Source organism: Pseudopodoces humilis, chromosome 14 (genome assembly GCF_049639895.1).
Source record: "Pseudopodoces humilis isolate 2021_Gansu_Grassland_sample_001 chromosome 14, ASM4963989v1, whole genome shotgun sequence".
Classification (NCBI taxonomy): Eukaryota; Metazoa; Chordata; class Aves; order Passeriformes; family Paridae; genus Pseudopodoces; species Pseudopodoces humilis.
Window position 1 is genome coordinate 7,261,895 of NC_142213.1, and position 17,480 is coordinate 7,279,374.

At 57.3% G+C, this 17,480-nt stretch overlaps 1 protein-coding gene across 2 annotated transcripts; it reads left to right on the plus strand.

The window, feature by feature from the left end:
- The first annotated feature begins 125 nt into the window (after nt 1-125).
- Nucleotides 126-16,494, plus strand: FHOD1 (formin homology 2 domain containing 1). 2 transcript variants are annotated; one of them, XM_014255470.2, is made up of 24 exons: nt 126-358; nt 6,350-6,456; nt 6,589-6,653; nt 7,960-8,027; nt 8,121-8,226; nt 8,600-8,694; nt 9,101-9,212; nt 9,305-9,399; nt 9,488-9,631; nt 9,750-9,964; nt 10,096-10,206; nt 10,500-10,523; nt 11,214-11,267; nt 11,681-11,847; nt 12,098-13,059; nt 13,327-13,479; nt 13,621-13,803; nt 14,052-14,171; nt 14,315-14,476; nt 14,578-14,768; nt 14,841-15,033; nt 15,113-15,266; nt 15,352-15,528; nt 16,067-16,494. In XM_014255470.2, the coding sequence occupies exons 1-24, from the start codon at nt 173-175 to the stop codon at nt 16,147-16,149; spliced, it is 3,927 nt and encodes a 1,308-aa protein (XP_014110945.2). In that variant the 5' UTR covers nt 126-172; the 3' UTR covers nt 16,150-16,494. The 2 variants fall into 2 exon arrangements, with proteins under 2 accessions (XP_014110945.2, XP_014110946.2); XM_014255471.2 differs by lacking the exons at nt 10,500-10,523; nt 11,214-11,267.
- Nucleotides 16,495-17,480: the final 986 nt, after the last annotated feature.

A 17,480-nucleotide genomic window follows, 5' to 3' on the forward strand; every position in this document is an offset into this window, starting at 1 on the left:
GTGAAGGCCCCCAGAGCCTGGAGCATCCCGGCGCCTGGAGCATCCTTCCTTGATGCCCGCGGGAGGGCGCACGGAGCGTGGATCGGCCTCTCCCGGGCCGGGGGGGGGCAAGGGGCTGGGCCGAGCCCGTGTCCGCCCCGGCTGCGGCGTCGCACGGGGCCGCGCCGGGGCCATGGCGGTGGTGGAGGCGGCGGAGGCGACGGTGCCATGCCGGGTGCAGTACCTGGAGGACGGGGATCCCTTCGCCTTCGGCAGCTTCCCGGAGCCCCGACGAGCTCCGGTTTATGCCGTGGAAGAGGCGCTGGCCCTGGGAGCGCAGCTGCCCGCGCTGCACCGCCTGGTCGGGGCCCCGCTGCCGGTGAGCAGGGACGGGGGCGGCGGGGAAAGCACCGTGCGGGGATCGAGGTGGGGATTGCTGGATAGAAGGGACCGAGGGACGAGGGATCGGACGGCGTGTCCTGGGCAGAGCTCCCGGTGTGAGTCACGGCGGGATTTGTGAGCCCCTGCGGGAGATGCCAGCCTCGGCCAGCCCCGAATGAGTCGGCGGGAGGAAGAGGATGTGCTGCTCAGAGCAGGCAGGAACCCTGGCAGGGGGAAGCAGCATGAGGGCAGACGTCCATCCCCGTGTCGTCGGGGCTGAGGCAGGCAGCGTGTTCCCCACTTCCACTCCGGCAACCAGGAGCGGAGCGCAGCGGCTCCACCTGGGAGCCTTCCAGCGGCACCTGGAACTCGGGGAGGTGATGGTGGGGCCGGAGGGCTACCAGCTCCTGCAGCCCCTCATGTCACCGGTCCGGCAGCAGCTTTGTCACCAGAGAGCAGTACGGAAATTCGTGCTGAGCAATTTCCTTCAGCTGGGAGGAAGGCAGGAGGCCGAATGTGAAGCGAAGCACCGTGTCTCGTTTGTCTGTCCTCAAGTCTGGCTCGGGCTGGGAAGTGGAGGAGACAGGGGAGACAGGGTATCCTCCCTGTGTATCTCCTGTGGGTGTGATGCTCTCGGACCGTCCTTCTCAGGATGGGGACAGGCTTGTTTTCTTCCTTAGGAACGCGGGACCCAGCAGAGCTCAGCGATAGCTGAGCATCTCCGTCTTGCAGCACTACAGGAGGGCAGGGAAGGGAGGCAGGAACCCCGGCTCACTGGGGGATTTTGGAGTCAGAGATCGGGCAGCAGGAGGGGGAAAATCAGTTCAGTGTGCCTGACACTGAGCTTGCTGGCCTTCCAGGGGAGAGGGGATCACTTTGAAACCTTCACCTGCACCAAAAAAACCCTCCCTTTTATTCCCCTTTTAATTTTTCTTGGAGCAAAGAAGCAGCGTCTCATGTCGTCGCCGTCATGGGATTTTTAGGCGGTGACTAAAGGGAGTTTGCTTGGGAACAAACAGCCGGGAGACATGACGAATGGAGCAAACTCAAATTTCAGACGTGTGCTGTGCTCCCTGGGCAGGAGCTGGCTGTAACGGGATCGCCAGCCCGGAGTGCTGCCATGGTGGCACGGGGCAGTGGGAGGGGGGAAGGGAGACTGGACACTGCGTTCCCGAGGGAGGGAGTGTTGCTAGGAGGTCCTGTGCCCAGCAGAAGTGTGTTGATCCTGGGATTTCAGGCTCTGTTCTCTGCCTAAGCCAAGCCCGGGATATTCTTTTCCTGGAGTTTTCCTGTATCATCCCATGACTCTTGGTGGAATCACAGGTGAACAGCCTGGATCCTGTTCTGGGTTTATAAACCAGATTTCTAGATTATATACGTTATAAACGATGCTGCCTTTACCACACAGTACTCTGAGGCAGCAAGGGCTGCAGAATATCCCACCTGACAAGCTGGGATGCTGGGTGGGGTTTGCATGAGCAAATGTGTTCATTGGGAGCCTCCCACACTGGGATTTACAGCTGTGGAGTGAGGTCAGTCTCCCAAACCACCCAGTTCAGTTGAAAGTTCACTCTGAGAGCTGGCACCCTTGGAGCCATGCAGACATTCCCCTGGCATGACCAGCCAAAGCTTCCCCTGGTGCCTTTTGTGCCAGGTAGCACTTGGCTCCATTAATCACCACCCTAAAATTAGTAAATGAACAGTCGGATTTTTCCCAAGGAACTGGCTGTAAAAAAATTCAGCTGAGGATGCCTGGTGCCAGGTTTGTCCTGCTGGGCAGCATGCCTGGACCTGCAGAGCACTGGAAAAGGATGCAGCAGCCAGGAGAGAGCTGGGCTGGGGTACCCTCATCATCATCGGAGGAAGACTGAGCCGCAGGCACCCAGGGGATGAGCTGCCATGGGAGAGCAGCTGAGTCCTACCCTTGCTGGGCCCAGTTGAGCAGCTCCCTGTGCTGGGAGCTTAGAGATGATGAGCAAGAGGTTTCTGGTGCAAGCATCACTGCCTTGAATAGCCTGTCCTGCCCCATGACACCCTCGGTGCTTCCTCTCCCTGAGCACAACCTGACACTGATGGCTTTTTCGTGCTCTCCGGGAAGTGTGTTTGTGCTTGGAAATACCTTCCTGCTTTGTTTGCTGCTGCTGCATTGTTTGCCTCCAGGCTGATACTATCTTCTCCGCTTTCCAGCATTTTTCTAGTACCCTTGGGTGATGCTTGGGCAGGGCGTGGGTGTTTTCCAAACCTCTGCAGGCAGGTTTTGACAGGGCAGGTTTTTTTGGCTGTCCTTTAAGTCCCCAAAGGCCCCTGCACTCCCTTGCCTCCCTTGAGCACTATCTCACCTCTGAATCTGGGGATTTTTCCAAACAATTGCAAAACCCATCAGGCTAGAGTTTTGCATTCTCCTTCCTCCCCCGGATATCTGGGAAGAGCAAATAGCTCTCTGGCCTCAGTGCCATGAGCCCGCTGAGAGCTCTTGTGCTCAATAGACATGCTGGTGGGGCAATCTCTGTGTGTGAAGTGCGCAATCCCCATCCCACAGCCCTGTTGCCCTCTGTTTCCTAACAGGCTTGAGGAGGGCTTTGGTGAGGGTCTTTGCCCCACTTAACCTCTGGAAGGCATGAAAGCAGCGAGGAAGGGTTGTCAGTGGCACTGAGTGCTGGTGCTCAGCAGCCCCCAGCACTCCCCAGCTCCCAACACGTTCCTTGCGTGGGTCCTGGGAAGGGAGCTGCAGCCAGGCATTCGTGCCATGGCTTTCCCAGGACAGCAACTGCTGCCTAGGGCTGGGGTTCTCCCACTGCCACAGGTCTGTTGAGCAGCAAGAGATCTGTTAATGAGCCCAGCTGGAGGAGCTTCCAGAGGGAAGCAAGTTTGCACTTCTGGTCTGAGTCTGGGTGACCTCCAGAGATCCCTCCTGGCTTGGGTATTATTTCCTGCCCCCGTGATAAGCTAGTGGCAGTGTTCTCATCCATTTGCTGCCATCCATCATGCAGGAGTGGACAAGCACCTGGGTGCCCTGGCAGTGGACACCACTCAGCCCTGCAACTAAATTGTGGTGAATGTGCTTGGCTGGGGTTAGAGTTGGTCCTGTGGCTGGCTTAGCTCTAGAAACCATCAACCCCTGTGTGTTTTGGGAGGATGAGCAGCAGCTGGTGATGCCAGGGCTCTCTGACCTGTCAGTGCCTTGTGTTTAACTGCTGCCTACTATATGTAAATAATCTATTTTTCCTGTAATTTCCCCATAGTCTTTCTAGAAGTGCTGCAGCGATGTTGGGAAATTGTGGTTACTGCAAAAAGAAAGTGTTAGAAAAGGGGTAAAAGTGTTTCCTTTGCTGACAGATAAAGAGGATATTCACTGCCTGGCCTTGGAGCATCCTCCCATGTGGGGATGCCATGATAGGGATGAGCAGGAAAATGTGATGCTGTGGTGGGTGGTGTGAGTTCATCTGTGCATGGATGATGTCTCCATACTGAAGGTGGGGAAGTTTCCATCACACCCAATTGAACCCTAGAATGGTTTGGGTTTGAAGGGACCTTAAAGAGATCATCTTGTTCCACCCTGCTGCCATGGCCAGGAAGACCTTCCATTAGACCTCTTGTTCCAAGTCCCATCTAACCTGGCCTTGAACACTTCCAGGGATGGGGCACTCATCACAGACAGAAACCTTTTCCAGGTCATTGGTCCTTGTTCCACATCAGGGCTGGCAGCAGTCATAGTGTCCTCAGCAAGACCCCAGAACCTCCCTGTGCATGGGTGAAGGACATCCATCCTGCAGGGTGGCTGTGACTCCCAGGAGCCATGGGCTGGATGTGTGAGCGTGGGACATTCTCCTCTCCCAGCTCTGCTTTGCCCTCAAGTCCCCATTGCCCTCAAAGTCTGGCTCATTCTATAATGGTTTACCAGAGCCACCCTGCACTGGGAGCTGTCAGTAACCTGTGACCCCAACTTGCTGCCCTCAGCAGCATGACACTGAGATCCCAGCTTGATCCTACAGGGTATAAACCCCTTGATTGAATAACCCCTGGCCCTAGAGCAGTTGCTCTCCCTGGCGTTAAAGTGCTGCCCAGGATTTTTGGCAGGGCAGCAGGAGCCTGGGATGACCTTTCTCCATCCCCAGGGAGGTCACAGCCAAACCAGGGCCCAGTGCTTGGAGCATCCCTAGTGGGAAACATTGCCAGGCTCACATGTGAAACACGCAGGGTCAGGTCCCAGGGGCTTGGCCTCCCCCCGCCAGCTGGGACATGTCACCAGCCCCAAAGGAGCTGCAGATGTTAACTCTGGCTTGCTGGGGCTGTGGCAGCCCAGAGAAGGCAAGACTTGTCTTTGAGTGCCTGGGTGGATGTAGGGATGCCTGAGGGAATGCCCAGGAGGCTGGCAGAGATGCCTGTGGGGATGCAGGGGTGGCCAGGAGGATACAGAGATGTCTGGGAGGATGCCCAGGAGAATGCAGGATTGGCTGGGTGGATGCAGGGATGCAGGACAGCCTGTCCTGGTGGAGGAAGTGAAGCATTCCCCAGTGAGCAAAGCCCATGTGGGGTCTGTGTTAGGGACTCACGCTGTGAAGGCAGAGCTGGCAGCCAGGAGTACCTGCCCAGTGCCAGCAGCCTGTGTTTGCTGCACACTGCCATGGCTGGCTGGCATGGCCAGTGACCACGGGAGGTGGAGTGGGACACATCAATGTCCAACCCAACAACAGTGCCCTGCCAAATTGCCCATTATCAGGCACGGTCAGTATTAATTGCTTCAATGCATGCAGTATTTTACTTACCCTCTGGTATTAACATCACACAGTGAATTCATACATGGGAGCTTGAGCACAATGCTGGCATGCAAGGAGATGGGAATGTCATGGAAAGGAATCCCAGTGAGATGCAAGAGCCATACCCAGTATTGCTGTGGGATCTCCAGAGCCACAGTGGGGAAAGGCATTGATGGGAAAGGCAGAGAAGCTGCGACTGTTTCCATCTGAGCTCATCAGCCACAGGACTGCTCTTGGAGCTTTTGCAATTTGGGGCTGATATTGAGGTGGGGTTTTAGATGGCTGATGGATCCCCACTTCTCTCCCCTATTGCTCCTTACGCTGCTTGCTCTTGTTTGAATCATGAGCAGCTTTAATGATGGGGGTTTATCCCCAGTTCTCAGTTCCTGCCATGCAGATCTGTTCCTCGAAGGTGGGGTGAGCAGGAGAGGGTGGGGCAGGGGAGTTGCAAATGCTTTAGGAATAGATCCAGATGTGCAGGGGAGGCAGGCTGCTGGCACTGCCCTCCCTCTGCTTCTGCTCGTGCCTTGAGGGTGAATTGCCACATCCCAGAAGAGCTGCCTGGGTGCTGTGGGGTGCTGGTGGCTCCAGGGCGCCTCATGGTCTTTTGTGGGTGCCTTGCCCACTGGCTGTGCAGCATGGTCACTGTGCATGGACTTTCTGGGAAGATGCCCCTCACCCCCACCTTGTCTCAGGGCTGTGCTTATCTGCATCCTGATGGAAGATGCCACGTGGCTCTGGGCTGAGTCAGAGGGTGTGTCAGCAAGGGCACATTTCAGGGGTTTGCCCTGCTTTGGGGTGTCCCTGTCTGGGCTGAGTGCCTCACAGTTCCCCCAGACGCAGTCCCTGCAGGCAGGGGCAATTTGCCAGCCCTGGGAGGAGACGAATCCTGCCTCAGTCCAGGCCCTGCTGACTAAGGGCAGCCCCAGGGAACCAATCAACCTCTTGCCATGGTTCCCACCCAGGGATTGCCAAGGAGCTTGATGGTGGCAGGACCACCCTCACTCAGCCTTTTCCAGCCTTTCCACGTTTCTCCACAATCAGCACTAGGAAGGTGCTGGGTCATCTCCTTGCAGAGCCAGAGACTGGGGACAGGTGGGTCATGCCACCCCTCTCCAGGATGTGTCTGCCAGCTGAGTTCAGTGTGGGCTGGAGGGTGACCTGGGAATGCTCTGGGAGCCAGTAGGGCTGTGGTGGGTATGGGCACTCAGCCTGGCTGTCTGCATCCCCAGCTGGAGGACTGCACGCTGCAGGTCTCACCCTCTGGACACTACCTGGACCTTGACTTGTCCCTGCTGGAACAGAAGGATGATCTGGAAAGTTTCTATGAGGAGGTCAGGTGAGGCATATTGGACACCTGAGTCCTGTGAGGACACAGGGACCCCATACGTGTGTGAACACCATGGGCAAGGAGCCAGGGGCTGTGGTGATCCCACTGCAGGCACTCACACTGCATTTTCCTCCACCTTAGGAAGGGGAGACGGCCGACCCTGATCCTGCGCACGCAGCTCTCCGTCCGAGTCCACGCCATCATCGGTGAGTCGGGGCTGCTCCCTCCTCCAGGCTGGCCCAGCAACTCCACTGCCCCGGATGGTGGAGGTTTGGCCTCTGCAGTGAGTTTTGGCCAGAGTTTTTGTGATGGAGAGGGCTGCTTCCACCCATAACCCCTCCCAGAGATCAGGGGATGTGGTCCTCATGAGGCACCCGCTTGGTTAATCCCCTCCATCCTCAGAGATCAGGACTTTTGCCTCTTGGGCTGGGAGCTCACCACCCACTGCAGTTATTCTGGGTCATTCAGGCAAGCTCTAAATATAGCTGTGAAGACATAAACAAAGGGCTCTTGCGCAGCAGAAAGTGCTGCCATGGTTCAGACAGCCTGCTCTGAGGTCCTGCAAAATATTCAGGAGTCTCAAGCCTTTTTTTTGTCTTTGGCAAGGGGAAAACAAGTACTGAGCAGAGTGATGCCAGATGGGCATCAGCTGGCTGTGCAGGCTGTAGCTGAACCGTGCAGGAAGGGGCAGGAAGCCCAGGGTCAGGGTCATGGTCATGCTCTTTGCCAGCAGTTCCCAGGCTCTGTCTGAGCCCTGAGCTCTTCTGCTTTTCCTCCTGGCAGCTCTGCCTTCCCTCTCAGCTCTCTGACAGGCTGATAAGCGAGTGGAGGAGGCTGCTGGGACACTGTGTTTTACAGGGCATGTCAGGAGGACTACTTGGACATCTTGTTTTTGTCTTGTTACAGCTCTGAGCCTGACCCAAATAAGTTGGAAGGGGTGGCTAACTCAGTTTTTGCATGTAGGAAGTGCTGGCTCCCAATGGCTTTGGTGTCTTCATGGGGCCTTCCAGCTTCCCAATGTCCTGGCTGCTCCACACTGGCTCCTGCCTGCAGGCACCACCCCCATAAGCACATAGTCTCCAGTGACAGTCCTGTCCCTGAGCAACCCGTGTCACTCTACTGGCCTTCCCAGCCCCATCCTGTGCTTTTTCCCAAGCCTAGGGGCTGCTGGGAACTCTGGAACCATGGCATGGCTATGCCCATGGCTAAAAGTAGCTCAACCTCCTGCCTGCTAAACCTCCTGTTTAGGTTCTGCACAGGAAACCAGAGGGGATATTTGTGTCATTGCTGGTCAGAAAAAGAGGGCAAAAAAAAGGAAATAGGAAAGTGGAAGGGCTGAAATATGTAGTTGTGGAACAGCAGCTGCTTCCAGCCACTGTGTCCCGGTGGTGATGGCACAGGGACCAGGATCAGGATAAATCAGGATGCAGGGTTTTCCCAGGAAGCTGGGAACATTTGGGAGCCCCGGTTCAGCAGTGAGCCACTCACACCACATCTCTCCTTTCCTTCCAGAGAAGCTGTACAACTCGCAGGGGCCAGAGCTGCGGAGGTCCCTCTTCTCCCTGAAGCAGCTCTTCCAGGTGAGGTGATGCTGCTGCGGTGTGGGGACAGGGGCTCTCCCAGGGCTGGCTGCTCACCCTACACTGTGGGAACACTTGGCCTTCTCCCCACAGGAGGACAAGGACCTGGTGCCAGAGTTCGTGAACCTGGAGGGGTTGACGTGCCTGGTCAAAGTGGGGGCAGAGGCTGACCAGAACTACCAGAATTACATCCTCCGGGGTTGGTATTTGGGCACAGGGCAAACTTCTGGAGCAGGTTGTCTAAAGAAGCTGTGGATGCCCTATCCCTGGAAATGTTCAAGGCCAGGTTGGATGGGTCTTTGATGGAACCTGATCTAATGGATGGTGTCCCTGCCTGTGGCAGGGGAGTTGGAATGGGTCTTTAAGGTCCCTTCCAACCCAAAGCATTCCAGGATTCTATGCTTATCCCCAGGGAGGAAGGCTGGCATTCAGGGTTGGTGAGCCAGAAATCTGCCAGGCTATTCTGCCTTCCCAGCAGCCAGACACTGCACTTGCTGTGGTGATGCTGTACAGGGATGGGAATTCCCAAGCCCTGCCTGCTGCACCACCAGCCTGCCCACTCTGCCTTGCAGCCTTGAGCCAGATCATGCTCTTCGTGGATGGGATGCAGGGTGTCATCAACCACAATGAGACCATCCAGTGGCTGTACACGCTGTCAGGAAGCTCAGTGAGTGCCTGTTGCTCTTGGGGGGCTGCCTGTGCCCCCCCTTCCCTGCTTGTGGCTGTCCCCTTGCACCATCCCTCAGAGGATGTACTCTGCCTCTGGGCTTGGTACCCTGGTACCTTTGCTTGTGTTGGGTCCTGCTGCTCCCAGCCATCTGGAATGGGATCACCCAGGATTTGCAGACCTCCCCATCCTGATGACATTCCCAGGCACAGAAATTGAGTAAGACACTCCTGCTCCAGGTCCCTTCCCAGTGCCTCTTGGCCATCAGCCTCACAGCTGCAGGTCCCTGGCCCCACAGCAAAGCTCCCAGTCCTGGGGCCTGGGCATAGCCACCCCACAGTGCCCCAGCAGCATGCTGGCAGGTCCCTGTCACTGCTGCTGTCCCAGCTGCCATCACTTGTCCCAGTTTCGCCTGGTGGTGAAGACGGCACTGAAGCTGCTCCTGGTGTTTGTGGAGTACACAGAGCCCAATGCCTTGCTGCTCATCCGTGCTGTCAATGCCGTGGACCAGGCAAGAGGTGAATGCAGCTCCAGCCTCCTGTGAAGTCCCTGCTGGGGAACAGTGTCCCCTCCCAGCCTGCATGCCAGCTGTTCATGCCTCTTTTCCCAGGTGCCTGTCCATGGTCCAACCTAATGGCCATCCTGGAGCAGCGCAATGGGGCTGACACGGAGCTGCTGGTGTTCACCATGACACTGATCAACAAGGTCTGTGGGGGTGTCCCCGTGGTGCCACACTGCTGGGGCTCAGTGTGGGTCACCCCAGTGCCAGCAGCACCTCTCTGATTCTGCCCAGACGCTGGCAGCTCTCCCAGACCAGGACACCTTCTACGATGTGACCGACTGCCTGGAACAGCAGGGCATGGAGCAGGTGGTGCAGCAGTATCTGAGCAGCAAGGGCACCGATCTCGACTTGAAGCAGCAGTTCACACTCTACGAGGTGAGCGGGCCTCCAGCAGGATCTGACCATGTGCCACCTGCCTCCAGCAGGGAGGGTGAGTGCATGGGGTGGCAGGGATGCTGCTGAGCTCGGTGCCATGTCTCTGGTCCCTCCACAGAGTGCTCTCAAGCTGGAGGATGACATGGAAGAGCCGCCCCCAGGGGGACGCAAAGAGCGGAGGAGGACAGATGAGGGCCGACGTGGGTGGCGATCCCAGGGCGGCTCCCAGGATGCCGGTGCTGATACCCAGCCACTGCTGGGGTCTCCTGGCACTCCAAAGGAGGCCCCAGCTGAGGACACCCTGCCTGTCTCTGCACCAAGCAGCCCAGCAGAGTAAGTGCAGCTGGAGGTGGTCTGTGGTGGGCACCACGATGCTGCATAAGCAGCACTTGGATCCATTACTGGTGCCAGGGTGGAGAGCAGTCCTGTGGGACCTGCTCTCAGTCCCTGTCAACTTCTTCCAGACCCTGTCCCACCAGCATCTACAACAGCACATCCAGCGTGCGGCTGGCCCTGGCGTCCCCCCCGGCTGAGAAGGAGCAGCCCCCAGGCCCAGGAGAGCGCAGTGTCTACAAGTAAGGAGCCAGGAGGGGCTGGGTGCATGGAGGTCCCTCAAGACAACAGGATGGGCTCCTAGGAGCATGAGGTGTGTCCATCCCAGGACACACATTGCCTTTCCCTGGGGGAAAGTCAGGGAGGGCAGTGGAGCTGGAGAGATGTATGAGGGGGCAGCGGGTATTAAAGGGTCCAGCCAGGGGCTCCAAGGCATCCTTTGGGAATTCACAGCTCTGCTCCAGCTCCTCCTCATTTTCCTCTCTGCCCATGCTTGCCCTCTTCTCTGCCCACTCTTTCTGTCTTTCCTTTGCAGGCTGCACCAAACTGCCCCTGTCTGGTAAGTGCCTGGGCTCTGCACGTGCGTGCTCCCTCCCAGCATGATCATAGAATCATAGGATCCTGGAATAGTTTGGGTTGAAAGGGACCTTAAAGGCCATCTAGTTCCAATGCTTCCACTAGACCAGGTTGCTCAAAGCATCCAGCCTGGTCTTACAGGGATGGGGCATCCACAGTTTCTCTGAGCAACCCACACCAGTGTCTCGTCACTCTCACAGGGAATAATTTCTTCCTAATATCCAATTTAAATCTACTCTCTTTCAGCTTAATGTCCTATTAATTCTCCCTTGCCCTATCCTATGTTGCTCTGGGCGGAGCAGGCACTTGCACCCGCCTTGCTGCCCCCATCCTTTGCTTCTCCCCTTCAAGTCCTACCTGTGGGATCCCCAACCTGCTCCCCCATCACCCCACAGGGTGTGGCATCCTCTGATCCCTGCTTTAGGGTGAGGGATGGCACAGCCTGCTCCAGGTGTCCTGGCCTGGTGCAGGAGATGATGTCCCATCTCTCCAGCACCCTATGCCACCTGGTGCCTGGGCAGGAAGGGACTCGCCAGGGCTCTCCTGGCTCTCTGTGAGCCCTGGGGCCATGGGGAAAGGGTTCCATGCTGGAGAGCTGCCAGGTGGGTGTGTGCAGGATGCATGAGCGCCAGGGGGCTGCCAGCAGTGGAGGCTAACCCCTGTTTTCCCTCAGGCGGGAGGATGCCCCATCCTTGCATGGGGACAAGCCTATTTTGAAGAAGTTTGAGTAAGTAGAGGCATGCGTGTGTCTCCAGGCATGCGCTTCCTTGGACTGGTACCTGGCTGGAAGTATCTGGGCTCCAGCCACACAGGGCATGAGCAGCAGGAGTGTGCCCTCAAGTCTCTGCCTTGGTGCCCTCCTAGGTTTTGCAGCTTTTGGATGAGGGTTGCAATGAGCACCAGGTCTGTTGGGACCATCTGGTGACAGCAGCACCCTGTTGGCCCAGCCATGGGGCCATCACCTCTGTCTGCAGGGCTCAGAGGAGGTTGAATCTTGGTGTTCCTGATGCAGTGTGGCCAGTGCAGGAGGTTTCTGTGCTGTGGGACTGGCTGTGCAGTGTGGCATGGCGTGGTTTGCCGGTTGTCCTTGTTGTCCCCATCCCTGCTTTGCTCCCAGCCAACATCCACCCCATCTTGCAGAGCTCGCTTTTTGGAGAACCTGGCTGCAGCCCAGAAGGAGAAGATTTCTTCCATGGCCAAGGGACGGCTCGATGTCCTCAGCGATGCTACACTGGAGCATCCTACTGTTCTTGCATGGGAAAGAGACCACGGCACCTCTGATTCTGGGATGGAGCCACCCAGCATAAGTAGGTGCTGCCAGGGTGTGTTCCCAGCTCATCCCAGTCCCTGGGGTGGGGATTAGTGACCCCTTGATCCTCATCCCACACCTGTATCTGTGACACACAGAACCCTGGAGGAGCTGGTGGTACCTCCTTGCTCAAAATGCTGGCATCTGAGCACAACCCACTGTGGAGCAGGACTCCAACTCCACATTGAGCCCAGCACCACCTGCCCCCTCCAAGCAGATTGTCCCAGCATCTCCTTCTCTCCCTGCAGGGTCTCGTTTGCCTCAATCTGACACCACTGACTCCTGCAGCACCATCTCCTCTGACACCAAGTTTATGCTGGACATGCTCTATGCCAAGGGCTCCTTGGAGTCGGGGAGGGAGAAGCTGTTCCATGAAATACCTTTATCCCCCCGGATCCAGGGCGAGGCAGAGAGGGACTCCAAGGGAAGTAGCAGCCAGGAGCAGGAGAGTGCCCGGCTCCGTGGCAGGGCTCCAGATGGGCCAGTAGCCAGTGCCCATGCCAAGCTGGTACGTGCCATGTCCAGCATCGATGACGAGACCCACACGCAGAAGCTGGAGAACACCCGCATGATGCCCATCAAAAAGGACACAGAGCTGACATGGGAGCGTTTGGAGACTATCCCCGTGCAGCTGAAGATCAAGGACCTGGACTTCACTGATTTGGGGGAAGAGGAAGATTTTGACATCCTGGACACGGGGCCAATGACCAATGGGTCTTTCCTCCATCCTGGCATTGAAGCAATGAGTGCTGGAACATTCATGGCTCCCCCTCCACCTCCTGCCCTCCCTGGTTGCCCACCACCACCACCTCCACCTCCTGCCCTCCCTGGTTGCCCACCACCACCACCTCCAGCTCCTGCCCTCCCTGGCTGCCCACCACCACCACCTCCACCTCCTGCCCTTCCTGGTTGCCCACCACCTCCACCTCCTGCCACCCCTGGTTGCCCACCACCTCCACCTCCTGCAGTCCCTGGCTGCCCACCCCCACCAGGGCTGCCAGGTCCCTCAACAACAGATGGCCCCTCCCAGGCCAAGAAGAAGAGGACAGTGAAGCTCTTCTGGAAGGAGCTGAAGCAGCTGGATGGCACTGTGGGGCCTGGCAAGTTTGGCATGGGGACACTCTGGGCATCCCTGCAGAATGTTGAGGTCAATGCTGCCAAACTGGAGCATCTCTTTGAGTCACGGTCAAAGGAAACACCAACCTCAAAGGTACCGGTGGACACCCATTGGCCAAGGGGACTTGAAGGGTGGGGGAAAGGCTGTGGGTTTCTGTGGGGACCCTCAGCATGCACTGTAACCCCTACCCTATGTCAAGGATGGGCACCAGAAGCCTGGCGGCTCGGTGGGGATGATTAGGGGCAGTGAAGAGATTTGGTTTGGCTCACTGCCTGGTCTATGTTTGGTTCCCCGTGTTCATAAGTTCATGAAGGCGAGCCCTTTGCCTGGCTGTTCCCATCCATCCTGTCCTCTTTGCAGAAAGCCATTGATGGGAAGAAGGTGGTGGTGGTGTTGGACCCCAAGAGGAGCAATGCCATCAACATTGGCCTCACTGTGCTGCCGCCCATCCATATAATCAAGACAGCTGTGCTCAGCTTTGATGAGTTTGCAGTCAGTAAGGAAGGGATTGAGGTGAGCACAAAAGAAGCAAGCTCAGCTCCTCTGAGGTCGTCAGCAGGTCATTGCCCCAGGCTGGGAGACGTCCATGCCATGATGCCTGGGGTGACATATCCCATGTACGGAGTCTGACATATCCCTCTTTCCCTGCTCCAGAAAATCCTAACCATGGTCCCAACTGAGGAGGAAAAACAGAAGATCCAGGAGGCCCAGCTGGCCAATCCTGATGTGCCTTTGGGCACTGCAGAGCAGTTCCTGCTCTCTCTGTCTTCCATCAGTGATGTCACTGCCAGGCTCCAGCTCTGGGCCTTCAAGCTGGACTATGAGACCCTGGAGCAGGTATGGAGCCATGTACCCATCTCCCTCCTGCCCTCCCATGGCTGACATGCCAGCAGTGCTAAGCACTGAGCCAAGCATGTTTCTGGTCGTATCCAAACATGGGAGGTACCATCCTGGCTGGGGATGCAGGTCCTCAAGGCAAGCATGGGCTTGGATTGATTAGGAGGTGGTTATCCTCATGGGTGAATGCTGAAGCTCCCAAGGGAGACAGTGACCAAGGAATCTCACCTGCTTTTCCCCTCACCCAGGAGATCGCAGAACCGCTCTTTGATCTGAAGGTAGGCATGGAGCAGCTGGCCAGAAATCACACATTCAAGTGCATCTTGGCCACATTGCTGGCCATGGGCAACTTCTTGAATGGTTCCCAGGTGAGGAGCAGGGTGAGGACCCACCGTGGTGTGTGGGGACCCAGAAGGGTCTGTGGGGAGGTACTGGTGGGGACCCAGTGGGTTTGCAGACTGGAGGTCTGCTGGAGTAGGGAGGAGTCCCTGCTGAGTCCATTGGGTTTCAGAGCAGAGGCTTTGAGCTCGGCTACCTGGAAAAGGTCTCGGAAGTGAAGGACACAGTGCACCGGCAGTCCCTGCTCTACCATCTCTGCCAGATGGTGGTAGAGAAGTTCCCAGAAACCACTGACCTCTACTCAGAAATTGCCTCTATCACCCGCTCTGCCAAGGTGAGGCAACGCAGGTGTCACATGGGCAAGGGGAGGGTGTGGGTCCTCTGGCTCCCCAGCTACACCAGTATGGCCAAGGACTGACATCTCACTCATCAAAGGTTGACTTTGAAGAGCTGGCCAACAGCCTGGTGCAGCTGGAGCGGAGGTGCAGGGCCTCCTGGCACAACCTGAAGGTGATTGCCAAGCATGAGACCAAGCCAGTGCTGAAGACCAAGCTGACAGAGTTCCTCAAGGACAGCACCCAGCGCATCATTGTCCTGAAGGTGGTGCACAGGCGTGTCCTCAACAGGTTGGTGGCTTAGGGACACAGCAGGAACCTTGCAGTTCTGTTGCTGGCCCTCTGTGACTGACTTTCCCATAGGTTTCACTCCTTCCTGCTGTACCTGGGGTACCCAGCGAGCGTGGCACGGGACATGAAGGTGACATCCATCTGCAAATTGCTGCAGGAGTTTGCCCTGGAGTACCGCACCTGCTGGGAGCGCGTCCTGCAGCAGCAGAAAAAACGCGCCGCCCACCGCGAGCGCAACAAAACCCGGGGACGGCTCATCACCGAGGTACGGGGACACTCAGCTGGGTGCCACCAGGAGGTGATGCTCCCCATGTCCCCAACACCAACCTCTCCTCCCGTTGCAGACTGAGAAATTCTCTGGCATTGCTGAGGCAGTTCTGCCACCTGCCGTGGTGTCCAGCAGCCCCAGGGAGCAGATGGAAGCAGGTCACGAGAGCATGAAGATTGTGCTGACTTTCCCCACAGATATCCCTGCCCGCCGCAGCCGAGGCAGCCAGGGTAGGAGCAGGATGGCAAAAGAACACAAGGAATGCCCAGCTGGTTGGGAATGGCTGGTGCCAGCATCCTCATTGTCCCCATGCAGGAACAGGGCATGGCACTCCAACCCAGGGCTCTCCAGCCCAGGAGGATGTTCCCAGCTCCCCCGATGATGCTTCAGATGAAATCATGGACCAGCTGGTGAAATCTGTGACTCACAATGCCAACCCCCGACCCTGCCCTAACAAGGAGCGCAGGAGGTCCCGTGGCAATAGAAAGTCCTGTAAGTCCCATCCCTCAGTCCTTGTGCCCTGTTCCATCTCTGTTCCCATGCTCTGTCCCTGTACTCTGTCCCATCTCCATGTCCCTGACCCATCTCTATGTCCCTGCTCAGATGCTTTTTCCCAGCTCTGTGTCCCTGTCCCCTTACCCATTCCCATCTTTTTGTCTCTGTTGCTATGGCCTGTCCCATCTCTATCTCTCTCTTCCCAGTCCCCATACTCCCTCTCATCTCTGTCCCTGTCTTCTGTTCCATCTCTATGTCTCTATACTCTGTCTGTACGCCTTGTCTCATCCCCATGTCTCTGTGCTCTGTCCCCATGCCTTGTCCTTTGCGTCCTTGTTCCCATGCCATGCCTGGCTTCTTCCCATGGGCCACCCATGACTTGCCATGCTGAGCCCACCAGACAGGATGTACCCTGAGACCAGTCCATGCCACAGGCCCATTACCCTGGCCCTACCTGGACAGGCCCCCAGTGCATGGAGTCCCTGACACCCAGTGCTGCTTGTGCTGCGAGTGCCACACTCTCCTCTTCCTGCAGTGCGGCGGACGCTGAAGAGCGGGCTCAGCGATGACCTGGTGCAGGCGCTGGGCCTGGGCCGGGCGCCTGGCATGGAGGTTTGAGGGGGCTGAGGGGGCTCTTGCTGCTCCCCACTGCCAGCAGCCCCAGGGCAGAACGTGGTGGCAGCCCCTGCGGTTCCAGGATAGGCACACTCCGCACCTTTGGCCTTGCCTCACTTTTCCTTGCTGGCCTCCAGCTCTCAGAGGTGCAGGCAGCAGGATGGGAGCGATGCCCCAGAGTTGCTCCATGCCGACCAGGATGGAGGATGCTCCGCACTCATGCTTGGAGGCTCGAGGTTCATCTTCTCAACAGTATTAGAAGGGTCAAGGGGCTGGACCCAGACCCCCTCTGGGAACTAGGTCTGGCCCATGGCCACTGTGGCAATAAAATGATCTGATATGCTGTCAGCGTCTCTTGTTCCTGTACCTGAGAGGCCAGAATGATGTGATACTCCCTCCCTGGCCAAGCCAGTACCCCTTCTCCTGCATCCCCAACCCTGCTGCCTGGGGCAAGCACTCAGCCAGCCCTGTAGCTTGTAGGCACCATTGTCCCTCTGGGGACAGCACGATCCCCTCTGTAGCAGGACAGCTGGGGGACTTTTCCAGAAGGAGCAAGGACTGATGCCAGTCTCAAGGCTGCATGCTCAAGGACAGGAGCAGCAGCTTGAGCACAAGGCCACAGCACAGTAAAATTGTCTCACACCTCACCTCTCCTTTACAAACTTGTCCTGGAGGGTTTAGCGAGACTCAGACCTGGGTGAGAGGAAGGGTGGTTGTTCCCCTCTAGAAACAGGTCCAGGGCACAGCAGCCATGTGTCCCCCCAGCTGAAAGCCTCAGAAATACCTGTGCTTGGCAAAGACAGGCTGCCTGCTCCTGTAAATGCATCAAGGACAGCATCCACCTGTCCCCATGGGAGCCTGGGAGATGTTCCTGCCACCTCCTGTCCCAGTGTGGCTCATGCCATGCCACATATTAAACCCCACACTGGGTGCTGACTGCGATGCTCCTCACAGTGGGCACCATTTCTGAACATCCCCCTCTGCCAGCTGTGGTGTTTTGGGCATTGTCACCTGTAGTGGTGGCATTTGGGAATGGTGTCATGTCATCCATCATGGTAACTCCACCTCAGCACTGCCCTGGTGCTGCCTCCAGCCCTGAATCCCGCACAGCAGGTCTCTGGCTTTCAAGGAATGAAGAAAAACTCCACCGGGCAGGGCAGCTTTTCCCTCCTGGCTATCTCTGCCCAAGGTTGTTCCTCTCCCACGAGGCTGGACATGCCAGCCTGCCCCGGCTTGCAATGTGTCTGAGATCCTCCCGAGTGGCCGTGAAAGCAGCAAGATGCCACACTGAGAGCTGCAAATGTCCCAGAAGTGCCTCAAGATATGGTCTGGCT